This window comes from Musca autumnalis, unplaced genomic scaffold (genome assembly GCF_047663935.1).
Source record: "Musca autumnalis isolate F117 unplaced genomic scaffold, ASM4766393v1 scaffold_5, whole genome shotgun sequence".
Classification (NCBI taxonomy): domain Eukaryota; kingdom Metazoa; phylum Arthropoda; class Insecta; order Diptera; family Muscidae; genus Musca; species Musca autumnalis.
Window position 1 is genome coordinate 154379985 of NW_027412088.1, and position 22536 is coordinate 154402520.

At 34.4% G+C, this 22536-nt stretch overlaps 1 protein-coding gene across 4 annotated transcripts in view; it reads left to right on the forward strand.

The window, feature by feature from the left end:
- LOC141405459 (sodium-dependent nutrient amino acid transporter 1-like) overlaps positions 1-22536 on the forward strand; it is a 71194-nt gene that overhangs the window by 40015 nt on the left and 8643 nt on the right. For 2 of the 4 annotated variants that reach the window (XM_073989799.1, XM_073989800.1), the window contains exons 2-4: positions 8455-8565; positions 8633-8906; positions 9008-9323. In XM_073989799.1, coding sequence (XP_073845900.1) covers positions 8479-8565; positions 8633-8906; positions 9008-9323 — 677 coding nt within the window. In that variant the 5' untranslated portion in view covers positions 8455-8478. The remainder of the gene's footprint in view (positions 1-8454; positions 8566-8632; positions 8907-9007; positions 9324-22536) is intronic. The other 2 variants (XM_073989801.1, XM_073989802.1) reach the window with 1 other exon arrangement.

Genomic DNA, 22536 nt, shown 5'->3' on the forward strand with positions numbered 1-22536 from the left:
GATGTAGGGAATATTTTTGTTAAAAATCTTAACCCTCATACGGTTCATCAAAGGGGTCTTTCAGGTCCATTTTTCGAGAATCTTTCAAAAACTCCTTTAAAATGTGATCATATCTAATCCAAATATTCTCCAAAAATGTTCGCCATAAAATTTTACTATAGGTCTCAGAATACACCAAATCTGTAAATCTTATCTAATCGCCAGGAATCTCTAAAAATTAAAAAACATGTTTTAGGGTTAAAGTTGAACTTCATCAGAGTTTATACAAAATTGTCCCACAGAACATAATTTTAGAGAGATGACGCCAAAGACAAAAATATTCTTCGTCAAATTTCATTATGGGTCGCTAAAGAAATGAAATGTTTACCTACATTGTATATCATATAAATATCAGTATCAATTTTACCTGAAAAAAAAACATGAAAATATTTCCCAATTTTTTTGATGAAATTTGTTTCCTTCTTTTTTCGTGTTGATACATAAAAGTAATATGAAACTTGGTTCTAGGTGAAAAGTGTCAAAAGAAGAAAAATTCTACACAAAATTTCACTATGAGTTTCAGAATAAACTATATATCTAGGTATACTATTTTCTCAAGAAAATTAGATAACAAATGTATATATTTTAGAATGAAATTCTTTGTTTTAATTTTGCACTGTTAATTTTACATAATTCCATACTGGTTCAAAATCTAACAAAATCCTTCACTTATTGGTGATATGGTAAAAAGAAGAAATGTTTCAAATCAAATTTCACTATAAGCCTCTGATTAAAAAAATCTGTAACCATAACATATAACATTCTTAGCAGTCCTTCTTTTGATATAGGGTTTAGGGTCATATTTTAAAAATTTTATTCAGATTGTCGTTGTGATTGGACACTATAAATATCACTGTGTGTAATTTTTTGTGTCATGGTTTATTAACCATATTCTGGCACTGCAGCGGGATATAAGACCAAAAATAAAAAGACACGTGTCCCGGCGTGTTTCGCTATCACTTCAACTTTTGGCGGTTATGGGCCCCCAATAACCTGAGGCCTTGATGTCAAAAGTGATAATTTTGTCAGGCACATGTCTTCTAAACCGCTAAGATTTTGGGTTTACTCGTAGAAGAAAAGTTGTAGCTCTCGTCATAAATAGACATCGGATTTTGCATATTTGCATATTTTTTATTAATAAAGATACGAAAATTCTGATTGGACCAAAATTCGTTTTGAAGAAAACTGAATGCAATGACAGGCTCATATTTTTTATTTTTTTGCATATTTGCATATTTTGCATATGCACAAAATATGCAAAAAATATGCAAAATATGCAAAAAATATGCAAAATATGCAAGTAATTTTTTTGACAAAAATCATCAAATTAAATTTGGAAAGTCATCAAAAAGTGTTCTATATTAAGTTTATTGCCGTTAAACGTCGTTTTCTTAGCAGATTATCATGTTATTAATTATTATTCCGCCACAGCAATAAATCTGGACTAAAAGAATTAGAAAATTTCCTATAACCCAGCCTTCTTATTACAACATAAGTTGCTTTCTAATACAAATTTATTCAAAAACTCAATCAGAAATGTCAAAATGTATGTATCCAAATATGTTGATAGGTTCTGCTCGGCCAAAATTGTCTGACAGAATAACAAATGAGCTAGAAATTAACCCCCAGTTTTTGTAAAAATGTTTATTCTTCTCACACGAATTGTCAAATTTTGTAGATCGATTTACTCGCTTTAGCGCTAATGTAGAGCGCCGATTTTTAAATGAGGAATCTTTAACGATATATGGAACGGGTATACGAAAAATTAGATGTGTATGTCATCTGGGGGCTGAGCTATGAATGCCTAAATTATTACGAATATAGACGAACGAACAAAAATAAGTTACAAAAACTGGGGGTAAGACTAAGAAAATATTGAATATTACATAAAATCGTTCATATTTTATTAAAAACATACGGTGCCATCATGAATATTTCCCTCTGAATTTTCCACACGGAAAATAATTTTTAAAATTGAAATTCTTTTAAAATCAGTATTTGTTAAAAAGTTGAAAAGTACTAGATTCGCTTCATTATGGCGTATTCTAGTCGAATCGACAAAAATATTCCCTTTTTGAGCAAAAATACGGAAATAAAAAAATGTGAAATTGGGGAAAGGAAACAAATTCTGCACGGAATTTTTATTCATGATTGCACTGATAACTATATTTTAATACCCTAAGAGTATTATGTCTTAGTGAATGAGTTTGCAACATGCAAAATGAAAAGAAATAGACCCACAGCTCCTTTTGATGATCTGCATAGATTCGCACTTATCCAGCTCGGCATGTCTTTTTGAAAATAAAGCACAGGTCACATTTATAGACTACTTCGCATAAAAATTGGGGATTTTTTGTCCCTAGGGCGATCCCTATTTTGGTAAGAATTGATTCAGATTTGGATATTGCTCCCATATATACAGTAGATTCGCGATAATCCCTACACCACAGGTTTCGGCGGTGTCCGAATTATCAAATTGCTCGAATTAACGAATTGTAAGGAAAATAAATTATTTTATATGATTAAATCACTCGTGGAAGTTATATAATAATACTTTTTTAAATTGTAATTGCTAATAACGAACAATTAAATGAAAGTGCTCTACGTGTAAAAACTAGTTAGATTTTTCTACTCGAAAATCCGGAAAAAGAAAAAGCCACTCAGATTGTGAAAGTAGTGCTAGAAATATGGCGCTTTTAAAGTTTACATCAGGATGTAAGCAAACCTAGAGACAAATGTGGAATTTCATCGTTTTGTAAATTAATATTCCTTAAAATCTTTGCCTTTTAGGTGTATAGTGCATTCGGCAACTTTAATGACAATATTGCGCGAATATTTTTCTTAATATATTTATTTATATCCTATACAACAAGACTAATGTGTCATGAAAGGTTTGTCCTTGTACTCGATAATTTTTACTAAATGTTGCTGAAACAATTTTTTTACCAACTTCTCCATTAAACAACTGTCAAAATTCGAAGCATTGGTAATAATTAGTACAAATTATCGAATACACGGACAGGTATAAATTAAACAATTGTGTATACAAAAGGGTTATGACTTTTCGACTGTTTTATCAAAATTGTTTTCCTGTAGCAGGAATGAATGAACTATATTTTATAGCATTCAGAATCCTTTTCTAGCAGAAATATGTGAGTGGTTTTGCCATTTTAAAGACAATTCCAAGGGTTTTGACTTATTTTACCACTACCACTCTATTGTGTGGTTTTTCTAAGTGATGTCATTTTGCACTAATCATTGGACGTTCTTCATTTTTCTTATTATTCATCGTGGATGGGTATAACAATAGTGCATTACTTTTCGCCGAGGAGTGAACATTTTCCAATTCTGCATTAAGCGGTTGTATACGTACAATATTGATCGATATTATAAAATTATGTATTTTTAGTGCATTAAACCAAAACCATGTCATCAATATTAAAGCGACAATTAGAGCATTTTTCCAAAGAAGCTTTTTGACCATAAAGAACAAAAATTGCCAATTTATGTCTGTATATACTGAATAAAGGACTAAACACTATAAACTTCGCATAAAAATTGGGGATTTTTTGTCCCTAGGGCGATCCCTATTTTGGTAAGAATTGATTCAGATTTGGATATTGCTCCCATATATACAGTAGATTCGCGATAATCCCTACACCACAGGTTTCGGCGGTGTCCGAATTATCAAATTGCTCGAATTAACGAATTGTAAGGAAAATAAATTATTTTATATGATTAAATCACTCGTGGAAGTTATATAATAATACTTTTTTAAATTGTAATTGCTAATAACGAACAATTAAATGAAAGTGCTCTACGTGTAAAAACTAGTTAGATTTTTCTACTCGAAAATCCGGAAAAAGAAAAAGCCACTCAGATTGTGAAAGTAGTGCTAGAAATATGGCGCTTTTAAAGTTTACATCAGGATGTAAGCAAACCTAGAGACAAATGTGGAATTTCATCGTTTTGTAAATTAATATTCCTTAAAATCTTTGCCTTTTAGGTGTATAGTGCATTCGGCAACTTTAATGACAATATTGCGCGAATATTTTTCTTAATATATTTATTTATATCCTATACAACAAGACTAATGTGTCATGAAAGGTTTGTCCTTGTACTCGATAATTTTTACTAAATGTTGCTGAAACAATTTTTTTACCAACTTCTCCATTAAACAACTGTCAAAATTCGAAGCATTGGTAATAATTAGTACAAATTATCGAATACACGGACAGGTATAAATTAAACAATTGTGTATACAAAAGGGTTATGACTTTTCGACTGTTTTATCAAAATTGTTTTCCTGTAGCAGGAATGAATGAACTATATTTTATAGCATTCAGAATCCTTTTCTAGCAGAAATATGTGAGTGGTTTTGCCATTTTAAAGACAATTCCAAGGGTTTTGACTTATTTTACCACTACCACTCTATTGTGTGGTTTTTCTAAGTGATGTCATTTTGCACTAATCATTGGACGTTCTTCATTTTTCTTATTATTCATCGTGGATGGGTATAACAATAGTGCATTACTTTTCGCCGAGGAGTGAACATTTTCCAATTCTGCATTAAGCCGTTGTATACGTACAATATTGATCGATATTATAAAATTATGTATTTTTAGTGCATTAAACCAAAACCATGTCATCAATATTAAAGCGACAATTAGAGCATTTTTCCAAAGAAGCTTTTTGACCATAAAGAACAAAAATTGCCAATTTATGTCTGTATATACTGAATAAAGGACTAAACACTATAAAATATATTAAAATCTAATATGTGGATATTCAAAACGTATACTTCTAATTATATTCCAGAACCTGGAATCGTGAACGGTACTTTAGTACTTTTTTCCCATTTTGCGCTAAAAAACGAACCCTTTTTCCAAAAACTAGAAAAAATTGCGCTTTTATCTAACCAAAAATAGCGATGACTAACTCTAGCTCCTTTGTTTTTCTGCTAGACAATTTGGCCGATTAGAAACTATCACCATATTTGGACACGTTGATTTTGACATTTCTGATTGAGTTTTTGAAAATTTTCCATTATCTACATATCTAATTTGAAGCAAATTATGTTGTAATAGGAATGCTGGGTTATTTGACATTTTCTTACCTTGTGAAAACTAATTTAAGTCTTGTTAGTCTAGATTTATTGCTGTGGCGGAATATCTGGAGAGTCTCAATAACATAATAATCTGCAAAAAACTATGCTAAACGTCAAAAAAATTGATTTAGAATGCTTTTTTGATGATTTTCCAAGTTTAATTGACGATTTTTGTCAAAAAAAACACTTGCATATTTAGCATATTTTGCATATTTTTTGCATATATTTTGCATATATTTTGCATATTTTTTGCATATTTTTTGCATATTTTTAATATGACCCCAAATATCGAAAAATTGACCCTCAAAACGCCTAGATCCAAAATTTGAGCCCAATCGGATAAGAAATAAAAAACATGCTAAAATCCGATGTCTAGTCATAAAGAATAATAATTGTGAACACATAAAATCCATCCAACCTCCCCTTCAAGGTCAAAATAGTCAAGGTCAAATTTCCATTTTAATTTGTTTTCGGATTTTAGTCTACAGATATAATACCGATCAAAATTGAAGCAAACAACCAACTAAAAACATGTGCCTTAGATCTTAGTTAACAACTTTCTAGAACACACGAACTCCGTAGAAACGGTTCTTAATAAAAAATACAAATACCATTTTTATCCTCTTTTCTCATTCCTGCTCCATAGATACTAAACCGTTCAAAATTCAGGAAAACAATGGACCACAATAATGTAGCAGAGATACCAGCAAACAACTTTCTGTAACATACGAAATGTCTATGACCGGTTCTTAAATGTGAAAATAACCAAAAAACTTTTGAAAATATTCGATTTTTATACCGCTAAGGTAAATTTTTCTAGTTGGTTGTTTGCTTCAATTTTGATCGGTTTGATATCTGTAGACCAAAATCCGAGAAAAAACCAGTAAGGAAAGGATCAAAGTCGGGCGGGGCAGACTATATGATACCCTACACCACTGTGAATATGTAAAATATAAATCGGAGCTATATCCAGATCTTAACCGATTATGATATAATTTGTCACATTTATTTCCAGACCGAATTCAGTCACACATTCCAAATATCATTAAAATCGGAATTATATATCGTGTTTGGAGCAGAAAATACACGAAATCGGCCGAAAATATATATGGGTGCTATATCCAACTCTGAACCGATTTCGATATAATTCGGCAAATTTATTTCTAGACTGAATTCAGTCACACATTCCAAATTTCATCGAAATCGGAAATATATAGCGTGTTTGGTACAGAAAATACGTGAAATCGGCCGAAAATATATATGGGAGCTATATCCAAATCGGAACCGATTTCGATATAATTTGGCACACTTATTTCTAGACCGAATTCAGTCAAACATTCCAAATTGCATCAAAATCGGACGTATATAGCGTGTTTGGTGCAGCAAATACGTGAAATCGGGCGAACATATATATGGGAGCTATATCCAAATCTGAACCGATTTCGATATAACTTGGCTCATTTATTTCTAGACTGAATTCAGTCACACATTCGAAATTTCATCGAAATCGGACATATATAGCGTGTGTGGTACAGGAAATACGTGAAATCGGCCGAAAATATATATGGGAGCTATATCCAAATCCTGACCGATTTCAATATAATTTTGCACACTTATTTGTAGACAAAATTCAGTCACACATTCAAAATTTCATCAAAATTGGACGTATATAGCGTGTTTGGTGCAGCAAATACGTGAAATCGGGTGAAAATATATATGGGAACTATATCCAAATCTGAACCGATTTTCACCAAAAGCAATAGCGTTCTACCTATGGCTAAAAAAGTTGTAGTCCCCAATTTTCAGCTGAATCGGACAAAAAATGCGACCTGTATGTTGCGAACAAAAATACATGGACAGACGGACAGACAGACAGACGGACGGACACGCATAAATCGACTCAGAAAGTGAATATATGTATATCCCCAAAAGGAACTGCGGGTCTATTTCGTTTCCTTTTGTATGATACATACAAATGCACAAAGACATAATAGAACACACGAACTCCGTAGAAACGGTTCTTAATAAAAAAAATGCAAATACCATTTTTATCCTCTTTTCTCGTTCCTGCTCCATAGATACTAAACCGTTCAAAATTCAGGAAAACAATGGACCACAATAATGTAGCAGAGATACCAGCAAACAACTTTCTGGAACATACGAAATGTCTATGACCGGTTCTTAAATGTGAAAATAACCAAAAAACTTTTGAAAATATTCAATTTTTATACTTTTTTCTTCAATTCCGTTCCACAGATACCGATACCGAACCGTCCAAAAATTAAGGATACCTTACCACTGTGTGGTGTAGGGTATAATTAAAAGGGAAACTTGACGATTTTGATCTTGAAAGTGAGGTTGAATGGATTTTATGTGTTATTATTCTTTAAGACGAGAGCTACAACTTTTCTTCTACGAGTAAACCCAAATCCTTAGCGGTTTAGAAGATATGTGTCTGACGAAATGATACCTTTTGACATCAAGGCCTCAGGTCTTTGGGGACCCATAACCGCGATAGTTGAAGTGATAAGAAAAAACGCCGGGACACGTGTCTTCTTATTTTTGGTCTTCTATCCCGCTATGGTGTCATAATATGGTTAATAATTTTCGTGTTGCACAGTGTATCTTATTGATGGTTTTTCGTTATGAATTCATATTTTTCATTCATATTTTTGTCTTTCTAAAATTATGTTTGTGGGACAATTTTGAATAAACTCAGATGAAGTCCGACTTTAACCCTAAAACGTGTTTTTCATTTTTAGAGATTCCTATTCCCTACATCCTCCTTTGTAAAGTTGCCAAAGACACTACAGACCTAAAATGCAAGGATTCCAAGATATCTTAACTCGAACATTTCGAAAAAAACTAGAAATGGGCGGAACTTGCCCCGCCCAATTTGGTTACTTTCCGTTGTAAACTTTAAAAACGCCGATACAGGTGTCTCATATTTTTAGCTCTACTTTCATAATCTACACAGTTTTCCTTGTCATTTTGTTTTTTTTTTTTTTTTTTTTTTTTTTGTCGCACACTGTTATCGGAGAAAAACGTTCACAAGTAATTCCATTTTTTTGCAAGGTGATTTTTTCAAGTCGCTGTAAACAACACAACACATGGTCGTATGTCAAACTGTCCTCAGTACGCTTAGGCTTGCCAGAAGGTTGTCTAGTGCCCCTCGTATTTCTAAAATCTGTGGGGAAAGGGTATTACAAGATCGGGCTCCTGACAACATTACATTTTACTTATCTTTAGACGAAACGCTAATTTTATTAATAATTTGATTATTAATTTTTTATTTATTCCAATTTCAGCTAATTACAATATAATCCTTTAAAATGGTGACACCTCATGAAAATCCCGCCTTTATAGGAGATGATGGTGTGAGTAGATCCCAGCAACTGAATAACCACTCAGACAGTGAGGTAAGTGGAAAATCCCACATTTATAAACAGACACTATCACATTGGTGGGTATTCAATTTCATTATAGCCACCTCCCAAAAGTGCCAAACCTGCCAAAGAACGTGAACAATGGGGTAAAGGTATTGAATTCTTAATGTCTTGTATAGCGATGTCGGTGGGTTTGGGTAATGTTTGGCGTTTCCCATTTACCGCATTGGATAATGGTGGAGGAGCTTTTCTCATACCTTATTTGGTGGTTCTATTTCTAATTGGTAAACCCATTTATTATTTGGAAATGATTATTGGACAATTTTCAAGTCGAGGATCTGTCAAGGTATTCGATTTATGCCCAGCCATGAGAGGTAAGTTATCGCCACAAATATTATACATATGTGATTATAGTTCCCTCATTTGTCTTGTCTATTCATTAATGTCCTTTGTCATTATTACCTCCTCCTCCTAGGCATTGGCATCGGTCAAGTAGTCTCCATATCTATGGTCACCACATATTATGTAGCCATTATGGGCATGACAATGCGTTATCTATTCGATTCATTTCGTTCTCCATTGCCTTGGTCACAGTGTGACGATTCATGGAATGCTGTTTGTGTAGCATCCATAGAGAAAAATACGGCCGATTTCTTATACAATTCTGCTGATAGCATCTCCAATCAGTCACAAATGTTAAACTCTTCCATCCTAATGAGTTTGAATAATGTTACAACATCCGAAGCCTTACAAAGTTCTAAACCAACATCATCGGCGGAATTGTATTTTATGTAAGTTGTTTTTGTTTTGTATCTTGTCTTTATCTTTTGTTTTTGTAAGGTAAATAGTGTAAATGTTACTAATTAAATAATAAGTTATTGTTAATGAATGTTATGGTGGTAGAATTGCATGTAAGTTCATATTGTGTTATGTAGTCGGTAATGTTAATAATTGTAGTTATTTTAGATATAATACGAACTAAATTTATAAATTCATATATATTTTTTGTACTAACAGATCAATCTAAATGTAAATTTTGGTATAAAAATTGAAAAAAAGTAAAAAAGCCGAAAGAGATATAGGAGGACTTCCAAAACGTCATAAGACTGCTCTGTTTCAATTATTGCGCGTGCATTGTAAAAGTATTTTAAATACACAAACAAACAAAAAACATTGTTCCACAACATCCCATACGGGATAAGGGAGACTTCTCTGTGTATACTCTGCGTTTCAAAGTATGGAGAAAAGCGGTTACTTCCTTCAAGAGTAATCGTGCTCATAATTTTTCCGAAAATTTTTGAACTTTTGTGGGGGAGGTACCTGAAGGAGTAGGCAGATATGGTTCATCTTCAAACTTGTATTAAGTTTGAACATCCGATCCGATCGAGAGTTATCGTGCTCTCCAGCCAGGCAGACATATTAACATTGCTAAATTGACTCCAAATTGTCTAAAACGGATTTTGTCCAAACATACTTGGGGTCTAAAACCATTATTTCGATGAGGCACATTTGACCCGTATGAAAGTGTATATAGCTCCGTTAGCATAAATCCTGAGGGTATAAAGAAAAGTACTCGGATGGCATGTATCTAAGTTGATGCAAATTTATGGAGACACTTACGTCGTCCGTAATGACCTCTTGATTAACGAACGACGGTCCCTATTGACGCTGAACTGCATAGAACCAAAACTTCCTCCCCACCGAATTTCAGCCATATATGTAGCCTTCAGCCAACGGCTCCTCCCGATTTTGGGAAAGTTTTGAGGTTTTCACCACATTATCCAACTGAAATAGCTGAAATTTGTAATGATAAAACAAAGACTGGAAAGACCTAGAATAAGGTCGACAGTTCTATAGATCCGGAAGGGGAAGGACCGACGGTATCCAATCTCAATGTAGTAAAGTCTGGCTGAGTAAAGGAGACAATTCCTAGCCTTTCCGGAGCATACGATGATCCTGAATCTCAGTCAGGGTAGTGTTTCAGCCGAGGCCGAGGACAGTTTATTCTGTGACGAATTTGATGTACCAGCAACTACAGTCGTCGATGAACTGGTCTCGGTCTCAGTACCAAGCGTTAACCCAATGAAGACAGAACCGCCAAAAACACAGGTGAACTGTTAATCGACTGAAACCGATAGAACTAGCCTTCCTAGGTAGGTTAGGGCGAAAAGAGTTTTACGGAGACCGAAGCAGGGCAGGGAACTCTCATTCATTTAATCTCATGATGGTGAGAGAATTCAAAAGAAAATACCATCACTTGTAGAAGAAAAATCGTAAATTAAACAAGCGCTCTTTCATCGCAATGCTCACAGAGGCCAAGTTGAATTCAACGTCAATATCAACCCCAACAGCCCCTTAAGGCGACTTTGATTTTCTTAACGGTACATGAAAGATTCAGCGCTTTGACTTCAACCCCTCCTTCAAATGGAGACCCTGTCACCACACCGGCAGAACACCCCTCATTGATGAAGGATGTGAAGTCAAAGAAGATAAATCAGTCCCAAAACAACTCTAGGTTGAAGGAAGCTGGGAACACCGACTCAGCCCCGGACCTAACACCAGGCCGTGTGGTTTCAAGCGAAACCAGAAGGCTGAGTCAACGGCGGAGCCAAAAGACCCAACCCGAGTCAGGACTCCAAATTTTCTGATTCCTCTGCCTGCTATCAAATAACTAAAAGCTGGAAGAATACCTCTAGGTAGCCTCACAACCTAACCAAAGCCACAATGAATTTTTCAGATTTGTAACACCAAAACAACCAATGTTTTTAGACAAATTTTGAGTGACGGTTATCGGTAAAGTTTATACTGATGGCGATAAATTGTGTTCTCGCAGTTGGGTAAACTTAATTCTAGAAAATAAAATTCCGTCACACATTCCAAATATCATAGAAATCGGACAGACATGCATGCAATAACGGAAATCGGGCGAATATATGTACATATACATATATGGGAGTTATATCCAAATCTGTACAGATTCTCGCCAAACGCAAGAATCTGTACATGCCTTCATATAGCCCCCATAGAACGGTACTTCCCAATTTTAGGTTTTTTGAAGGTTGTGACCTCAATATCCCACCCAAATGGCTTAAATTTGCCACTTAGTCTTTGTTGGGGATATACACCTTTCCACCTGAAACAGTATATCCCGATTTTCGATATTTTGAAGATTAAGGCCTAAATATCCCACCGGAATGGCTGAAATTTGATAATTAGTCTTCGTTTGGCGTTATAAAACTTACCACCTGAAATTTGTTGGTATAGGTCCACGTCTTCATATAGTCCCCATGGAGCGGTACCTCCCGATTTTGAGGGTTGTGACCTAAATATCGCACCGAAATGGCTGAAATTTGGTATTTAGTCTTCGTTGGAGATATACAACATTCTACCTGAAATTTTTCGGTATAGGTCCACGTCTTCATATAGCCCCCATAGAATGGTACCTCCTGATTTTCGGTATTTTGAAATGACTGAAATTGAGTACTTAGTCTTCTTTTGGTGTATAAAACTTTCCACCTGAAGTTTGTCGGTATAGAATCACGCCTTCGTATAGCCCCCATAGTGAAGGTTGTGACCTCAATATCCTCAATATCGCACCGAAGTGGCTGAAATTTGGTATTTAGACTTCGTTGGCAGTGTACAACTTTCCACCTGAAATTTGTCGGTATATGTAGGTCCACGTCTTCATATAGCCCCCATGGAGCAGTACCTCCCGATTTTAAGGGTTGTAACCTCAATATCCCACCGAAATGACTGAAAATTTGGAATTTAGTCTTCGTTAGGGGTATAAAACTTTCCACCTGAAATTTTTTGGCGCAGGCCCATGAAGGGGTACCTCCTGTTTTTCGGAATTTTGTACCTACTAATTTTCGGTAGCGAAATGGTTAAAATTTTGTATTTAGTCTTCTTTGGGGGCTACAAAAAATTCCCTCACAAATTTCTCGGTATAGGGCCACGATTTCCCCCCCGATTTTCGGTATTTTTAAGGTTCACATTCTCTTACCGAAATGGCTGAAATTCGGCATATTATTTCTATGGGGCCACGAACTACCCCATATTTTTTCTCAACGTGTTGCATACAACAAAAACAATTTTTTTTTCGATGACGTACTACAGTTTGATTTGTTGAATCTCCGACTTGACATTTTGTAGGTACTAACCAAATATCAATATTTTCTGACTCAATACTTGCAAGAATTTACAGCATTCAGTTATTTAATTGAACTAAATTACAACAATTCAATTTAGTTTTCATTGTTTTGTTGCCGATATTCATTCGTCTATCTTTGGTTTGTAAGTATGTAATATAGAACAACAATAACAAGTTACAACAGCAAAGTGTGAGAAAAAATTAGAAACGTTTTTTATAAAGAAGATGAAAGAAAGCATGTCTATCACAAGCAATCGACCCATGTCAGATTGTATGCAATCAAAATTGTCAAATCAACTCGGGCGCGCTTTCATTTCCGATCATAGAAATTAATTTAGAAATTGCGTAGCTTTTTTAATTGGGCAAGTGTGACTAAGTAATGGATAGAAGAGCAGAAGTTGCAACCGGCAATCAATATTTTAAACAATCGAACAATCTTATAAGGAAGATCCGATACAAAGCAGTTTTTGGGGCACCAATTGTTTGTTATCTTATTTCGGTCCCATCAAACTCATCAAAGCCACATTTGCCGCTTCCATCATATCGATCATTGCACTCACAATACAATTCATTTCACACTAATAAAGTTCATTGTATGAACTTGAAATGTTGTAACCGACTGACTGTGAATGTTTTGATTTTTTGTTATAAACAAATAATTAACTTCGGTTAACTAAACTACTTAAACCACAATAATAGTCTTGGTATTGGCTTACACCATCACGGTTAGAATTATTAATTATGAGAATGTTTTGAACATATTTATTGGAGGCTAATGATTGCGTGCAATATTTTGGCCATTGTAATAGCTTCAACCTGTTGCGAATGTGTTAATCAACAAATAAGAACGGCGTTAAGTTTGGCCGGGCCGAACTTGTTATACCCTCCACTACGAGTTGTATTGAAGTAAAATGGAACAATTAGTTTCCTTTCGTTTATGAAGAAGACTAAATACCAATTTCATCAATTTTAAAATACCGAAATTCGGGAAGGGGATATATCAAAACTTCGATCTATACCGACGAATTTCTGGAGGAAAGTTTTAGACTCAAAGAAGACTAAATACCAAACTTCCGATATGTCGGTAAGATAATGTGGCTAACACTTTCAAAATATCGAAAATCAAGAGGTATGCTTCTATGGGGGATATAGGAAGACGTGGACCTATACTGACAATTCTCTTCTGGAATATTTCATAACCCCATGGAAGACTAAAGAACACATTTCTGTAATTTCAGTGGGATATAGACGTCACAACCTTCAGAACTACGAAGATCGGAAGGGTTTTTAGCTCCATCGTAGACTAAATACCAAAATTCAGCCATTTCCATAGCCGAGGTTATGGGCACAAGCTTTTAAAAGACCGAAAATCGGGATGTACCGTTCTATAAGTACAATATGAAGGCATGGACCTATACCGACAAATTTCAGTTGCAAAGTTTTGAACAAAATACCGAAAATCGGGAGGTATTGTTCTATGGGGGCTATATGAAGGCGTGGTCCTATACCGACAAATTTCACATGAAACGTTTAATACACCAAATAAAGATCAAATACTAAATTTCAGCCATTTCGGTGGAATATTAAGGCCACAACCTTCAAAATACCGGAAAAAGGGAGGTACCGCTCCATGGGGGCTCTATGCCAAAAAATTTCAGGTGGAAAATTTTATATCCCCAACGAAGAATAAATACCAAATTTCAGCCATTTCGGTGCGATATTGAGGTCACACCCTTCAAAATGCCGAACCGCTCTATGGGGGCTATGTGAAGACGTGATTCTATACCGACAAATTTCAGGTGGAAAGTTTTATACACCAAAAAAAGACTAAGTACCTAATTTCAGTCATTTCAAAATACCGAAAATCGGAAGGTACCGTTCTATTGGGGCTATATGAAGACGTGGACCTATGCCAAAAAATTTTAGATGGAAAATTGTATATCCCCAACGAAGACTAAAAATCAAATTTCAGACATCTCGGCGCGATATTGAGGCCACAATCCTGAAAATACAGGAAATCGGGAGGTACCGCTCCATGGGGGCTATATGAAGGCGTGGATCTATGCCAAAAAATTTCAGGGGGAAAGTTGTGTATCCCAAACGAAGACTAAATACCAAATTTCAGTCATTTCGGCGCAATATTGAGATCACAATCCTCAAAATACCGAAAATCGGGAGGTACCGCTCCATGGGGGCTATATGAAGGCGTGACCCCGAACCTACAAATTTCAGGTGGAATGTTTTATAACCCCAACTAAGACTAAATACCAAATTTCAGCCTTGTTGGTACGATATTGAGGTCACAACCCTCAAAATACTAAAAAACGGGAGCTACCGCTCCATGGGGACCATATGAAGGCGTGATCCTGTACCTACAAATTTCAGGTGGAAATTTTTATAACCCCAACGAAGACTAAATGCCAAATTTCAGCCATGTGAGTACGATATTGAGGTCACAACCCTCAAAATACTGAAAAACGGGAGGTATTGTTCTATGGGGGCTATATGAAGGCGTGGACCTAAACCGACAAATTTCATATGGAAAGTTTTATACCCCAAATGAAGACTAAATACCAAATTTCAACAATTTCGGTGGAATATTGATGGCACAACCTGCAAAATACCGAAAATCGGGAGGTACCGCTCCATTAGGGCTATGTTAAGACGTGGACATATACCGACAAATTTCAGGTGGTAAGTTTTATAACCCCAAACGAAGACTAAATACCAAATTTCAGCCATTGCAGTGGATTATTGTGACCACAAACTTCAAAATACCGAAAATCGGGTGGTAACGTTCTATGGGGGCTATATCAAAACGTGGACCGATATAGCCCATTTGCAATACCAAACATCCTAGGAGTAATAGAAACTTCTATACCAAATTACAAAGCTCTATCTTAAAAATTGCGAACTGTATCTTGATTTCAACAGACGGACTGACGGACAGACGGAAATGGTTATATCGACTTAGCATATTACCCTGATCAAGAATATACATACTTTATAGGGTCTCCAATGAATATTATGATGTGTTTCAAACGGAATGAAAAATTTAATTATACCCTCCATATTGTGGTGGAGGGTATAAAAATCTGCTATCTACAGAAGAAAAGCGTATGACTTAAGGAAACTTGGTCGCTTTTCTCTATCATTTAGAACCAGTGTTCGAAAATAAACACTATAATATCGTACCGTACCGTTCTGTACCGTACCAAGGTGGATAGGTACACTACGATAGTGTACCGCTCCGGAGCACAAACACTAAAAAATATTTTAGTGATACTGTACCGGAACACAACGATAATCGTAGTGTACCGCATGCCGGAGCACTAAAAATCGTAGTGCTCCGACTGCGGAGCACTAAAATTCGTAGTGTTCCGACTGCGGAGCACTAAAAATTTTAGTGTTCCGACTGCCGGAGCACTAAAAATCGTAGTGCTCCGACTGCGGAGCACTAAAAATTTTAGTGCTCCGACTGCGGAGGACTAAAAATGTTAGTGTTCCGACTGCCGGATCACTAAAAATCATAGTGCACCACGTGTTGGAACACTAAAAAATAATAAAGGTATTATGTTTTCTTAGGAAAATTAAATATTTGGTTAAATTTGATCAAATAAAAATTAAGATAAACTGTTACATCCATGTATGTTTAAATTAGTTAAACACATTGCGAAATATGGTCAAAATTATGAAAAAACAATATTTAGTTTTTGTGGAATGAAGCAGAAAGATCGTCGTGCCGGAGCACTAAAAATCGTTTTGTACCACGTTAAGGTAATGAACCATACATTAATTTATTATGATTTCCGAGGAAATTAAATATTATATATATATATATATATTTTTTTAATAAATAAAAATTAAAAGAAAATGTGAAAAACATCTGATTTGGTTTTTGGACAATGGAGCACTAAAAATCGTAGTGTTCCGTCTGCCGGATCACTAAAAATCGTAGTGTTCCGACTGTCGGATCACTAAAAATTGTAGTGTTCCGACCGCCGGATCTCTAAAAATCGAAACAATGGATCAATAAAAATTGTAGTGTTCGGTTGTGGAGCACTAAAAATCGTAGCGTACCAAGAGCCAAAACGCTAAAAATAACGTTAAAGTAATCGTCTGTTTATTATAATTTATGAGGGAAATTAAATATTTTATGTTTTTAGGATAAATAAATACATATTAATAAATAAAAATTAGAAGTAAATGTGTAAAATATCTGATTTGATTTTTGGACAATGGAGCACTAAAAATCGTAGTGTTCCGACTGCCGGATCACTAAAAATCGTAGTGTTCCGACTGTCGGATCACTAAAAATTGTAGTGTTCCGACCGCCGGATCTCTAAAAATCGAAACAATGGATCAATAAAAATTGTAGTGTTCGGTTGTGGAGCACTAAAAATCGTAGTGTTCCTACTGCAGGATCACTAAAAATCGTAGTGTTCCTACTGCCGGATCACTAAAAATCGTAGTGTACCACGTGCAATACAATAAGGTAATGTACCACACATGAGTTTATTATGATTCGTGAGGAAAATTTAATATTTTATGTTTTTTTTTTAATAAATACAAATTAAGAAATAAAAATAAGTAGGAAATGTGAAAAACGTCTGACTGGTTTTTGGACAATGGAGCAGTAAAAATGCTACTGTTCGACGTTTAGGTAATCATCTGTTTATTATGATTTATAAGGAAAATTAAATATTTGATGGCTTTTGGGTCAAGTAAAAATTAATAAATACAAATTAAGATGAGCATGTTATATCCATGTACTTAAAATTAGTTTGGGAATGTTAGTAGAAAATATGACAAGATGTATGCGGTACAAATTTTTATAAACCACAAACATCCCATACGGGAGACTTCTCTCATATTAACGAGTGCACCCCGATTCATATTAGCTCAATGATATGGGACCTACTGTTTATCGCCGAGTCCGAACGGCGTAGAAAAGTTTTACATGGCTGAAGAAAGATGTACATATTCGTATAAAAATTGTCTTCTTGATCTTCATGAATTACTTAATCTTTTTAACCCAGATATGCCCAACGTCCTATATATAGGACACACAAAATTCTTGCTAATTTGATATGTTATGTTTATCAAAGTACCGTTTATTTTGGTGATATACTCAGTACACATCTGTAGCTCTTGGGATATTATGTGATTCCATTATTTTGAGCTACTATTTTTGAGTTTTGAGGTCTAGTTCATCGAAGTTGCCACCTATCGCTTAGTTTTTACAATGATTTGCGTTATGACCGATTAATTATTGGGTAGTTTTATAACGAAAACATACACGATGTGGAGCCTACTACGAAAAAACGTTATCTAGATGCCGAAAAGGTGTCTTTGGACTATATGTCAAATGTTTTGTGTCCCATAACTCCCAGTTATATGATAAAACCCTGTGTCCAAAAGTGGCCTCAAAAACGATTTTTTTTCAAAAAATTTTTAAAAAACATATAAACATACTGTTATTATTTCACATTTGCTTCTAAAATATTATAAAAATACTTTTAAAATGATCACGGTCAAGCAATGGGCATCTCTGGGTTAATGTGAACAAAAGAAATAGCAAAAAGAAAATATTGATAACAACACAATGTTTGCGGAAATTGTACCTGTAACTTTTTGTATCAAAAACAAAATTCCTCAATGAATGCAGCTGAAGAAAGTATGTGGATTTTCCCAAGTAGACTTGTACGTTTGAAGTCACTTATTATTTTAGGGAAATTGTACCTGTTGATATTTGTACAACAAACAAAATCACTCAATGAGAATGTGCTGATTTTCCGCAAGTAGGATTGTACATTTAAAGTCAACTTTATGATTTCGGGATAAATATAACCACTAGGGTTATGACTTTTTGACATTTTTCCTCAAAAATGATTTCCTGTAGCAGGGATGAATGAACTTTTGCCTATTAATCACTATGCTATCGTTTATTCCATTGAAATATAAAAAAAGTTCACGCACAAATCGATTTTAAAAAAATAATTTTTTGAAAAAATATATGAAATGAAAAAAAAAAATATTTTTCAAAAAATTATTTTTTGTTGCACGAATGAATAAATATAAGCCTACTAATAACTATAATAACGTTTATTTCATTCAAATATTAAAAAAGTCGCGAAAAAAGTCACTTTGAAAAAATTTTAATTTTTTTGTTTTTTGTTAAAAATTATATTTTTGAATAAAAACGTTTACGACATTTTTACGATCCTCAGAATTAAAGAAAAATAGTGAGAAATAAATTTTATGTCATTTTAATTATCTCATGTGGCTCTAAAACTTATTTTCAATTATATATCTGTTTCAGTGACTTCAAAAAATTGTCCATAATTTTGATAAATTAAAATTTTAAAATCATTTTGTGCGTGAGGTTTTTTCACCGAATCACCTTATAATTAAGATTTTATGTAATCTAATGGCAAAACTCATCACGCTATGATACAGGGATATGAGGTTGTAAAAAAGTCATAACCCTAATAACCACACACTTATTATTTTGGGGAAATTGTACCTGTTGCCATTTGTACAAGAAACAATATTCATCAATTAACTACGCGGATTTTCCGCCATTAGGGAAATTGTACTTGTTGGTTTTTGTACATCAAAAAATATTCCTCAATGAATGCAGAAAAACAATATTAGTGGTGTTGCTAAAATTGTACTGGCAATACCATCAACCCAAGTAAGTGTGGAACGGTTGTTTTCAGTTATGAAATACATTCTGTCCGATCAGCGTAATCGATTATCAGCGTTAAATCTTGAGCATTACTAATGGTAAAAGTTAACGGTATTTTTAATTACCAGTTCAGTAACGACTAAGTTATCTGTTGAGGTAGTATTATGTTTATTTATAATATAATTTTTATGTTAAACTTTTAATCTTTATATGTATTAATGTATTTATTAATTTGAATTAAATATAAATAAATAAAATTTATTAAAATCTGTTGTACATTTGGGACACAATTATAGGAACATGAGTATAATGTACCAAAAATCAAAACGCACTTCCAATTTTTCTAAACCAAAACCAAAAATATTTAACTTGAAGATATTATGTGCCCCAGAGGATTTTTATTTAAATTTTTAGATGAAATATTTATATATTTTAGATATTTTTATTGGTACCACAAAGTAGCAGGCAACTTTACTATGTCTTATATAAAAAACCCGACATAATTATGTTTATTTTTGTATTCGTAACAAGATAGTGTTATTATGAAAACAAAAATGAACATTATTATGCCACTAAATTTTGGACACATTTACATGTAAAATGCCTATCAAAAAATCTAACATTTCCACACAGATCATAAGAACCATATGTGTGGTTCATTACCTTTACGTTATTTGTTAAGTGCTGCGGCTCGTGGAACACTACGATTTTTAGTGCTCCGCAGCCGAACACTACGATTTTTATTGATCCTTTGTTTCGATTTTTAGAGATCCGGCAGTCGGAACACTAAAATTTTTAGTGATCCGGCAGTCGGAGCACTACGATTTTTAGTGCTCCGCAGCCGAACACTACGATTTTTATTGATCCTTTGTTTCGATTTTTAGAGATCCGGCAGTCGGAACACTAAAATTTTTAGTGATCCGGCAGTCGGAACACTATAATTTTTAGTGCTCCGCAGCCGAACACTACGATTTTTATTGATCCTTTGTTTCGATTTTTAGAGATCCGGCAGTCGGAACACTAACATTTTTAGTGCTCCGACTGCGGAACACTACGATTTTTAGTGTTCCGACTGCGGAGCACTACGATTTTTAGTGTTCCGACTGCGGAGCACTACGATTTTTAGTGTTCCGACTGCGGAACACTACGATTTTTAGTGTTCCGACTGCGGTACCCAACGTTTTTAGTGTACCAAAATGTGGTACACTACGTTTTTCGTTGTGCTCCGGAACAGTATCACTAAAATATTTTTTAGTGTTTGTGTTCCGGAACACTAACGCTAAAAATATTTTAGTGATACTGTTCTCGGAGCGGTACACTATGTTAGTGTACTGTTTATTTTCGAACTCTGTTTAGAACAATAGTCAGGGCAATCATGAATATTTGCCTTCGAATTTTTCGCGCGGAAAATTATTTTAAAAAGTGAAATTCTTTGAAAATCAATATTTTTAAATTATGGGATGTTCTCCCCGAACTGACAAAAATATTCACACTAAATATAGAAAAAAATGTGAAATTGGGAAAAGGGAACAAATTCCGCACGGAATTTTTATTCATGATTGTCCTGAGTTCTTTTTAGAACTTTTTCAATAATAAAATTACCTCAAGATATCTACACCTCTTCAGATGTAGTTCGAAACATTCCAAATATAATTCGTAACATTTAATTTGTAATTCGATTATTTCATTTGTTATTCGAAACAATTCAATTGTTATTTGAGAATTCCATTTGTAATTCGAATTATTCCATTTGAAATTCGAAACAAAAAATCGGTTGCATTGGTATTATATTTATTTTTTCAAAATGGAATAATTCGAATTACAAATCGCATAATTCGAATTACAAATAGAAAAATTCTTATAAAAACAATTGGAATTACTAATAAAATAATTCGAATTACAAATAGAAAAATTCTTATAAAAACAATTGGAATTACTAATAAAATAATTCGAATTACAAATGGATTAATTCGAATTACAAATAGAATAATAAAAATTCGAATTACAAATGAAATAATTTGAATTACAAATGAAAAAATTCAAATTACAAATGAAAGAATTCGAATTTCAAATGAAATTCTCAAATTACAAATGAAATAATTCGAAATTCAATTGGAATTCTCATATTACAAGTAAAATGTTTGGAATTACAACTGAAATTATTGGAATTACATGTGAAAATGTGAAAATGGTGTAGACCGAATTTGATCGATTCATCGGCCTGTCCTGACCACCCGACTTCATAACTTCTGACCACCGTACTTTTTTTAACAATGGAAAAGCTGATTGGCAAGCGTTCAGATAATTTATCAATCACCTCTTCAGAGAGCTGCCCGTTTCCTCAGATCTTCGGATAGCTGAGAGAACTACATACCAGCAGAGATGGCGGGACTAGTAAATGAGCTTCGTCATACGAACCCTAAAGACACAAGGGTTAGGGAACTTAGTCTTGAAGTCAACTATCCCGTTGTTGTAGGCTAGTTAGTATAAGCGGAAAAAGTAGCTGAATTGTGGGCAACCGGTAAACCACTATTTAATCCGGTATCAGCACAATTAAAGATGAACAATGTCGCAGATGTCATCCGAAACGCAAAATCATCAAATGCGTTGGGCCAACACCGAATCTCAAGCAATCGGATAAAGCTGGAGTTGACAAGTGTATTCAATTCATTGTTAGCTACAGTTAGCCTTGAAAGTTCGCAGAGTCGTCCCCCTACTGAAGCCAGACAATGATCTATTTCGCTTCTGTGGCCAGTCGCGAAGATTCTTGAGACATGATATCAATCGTGGACTGAACCTGAGCATGCCGTGGGACCGGCATGGTGGCCCTTGACCTATCGAAGCTCTCCGTAACCGAAGACTTCCCTCAAGCCGTGTTGGAATATTGAACTATATTTGTGGACGCCAGTCTTTGCGGAATAATATCTCCGGAACTATTGAACGATGAATCTTTGTTTTCCTCTTATAAAGAAATATTCCGGTCTGTTGTAATCTATGCAGTGTATGCAATTTTCTAACCTGTCAGAATAGCGTCCTCATGACAAAAGTGGATCATTTTCATGGGGATGGCGAAGATTTTACCGATGCATCATCATTTTTGCATTCACACCGATGAAGTTGCACTGGCAGTACAGATATACAGTGTGAGTGCCATACTCAGAGA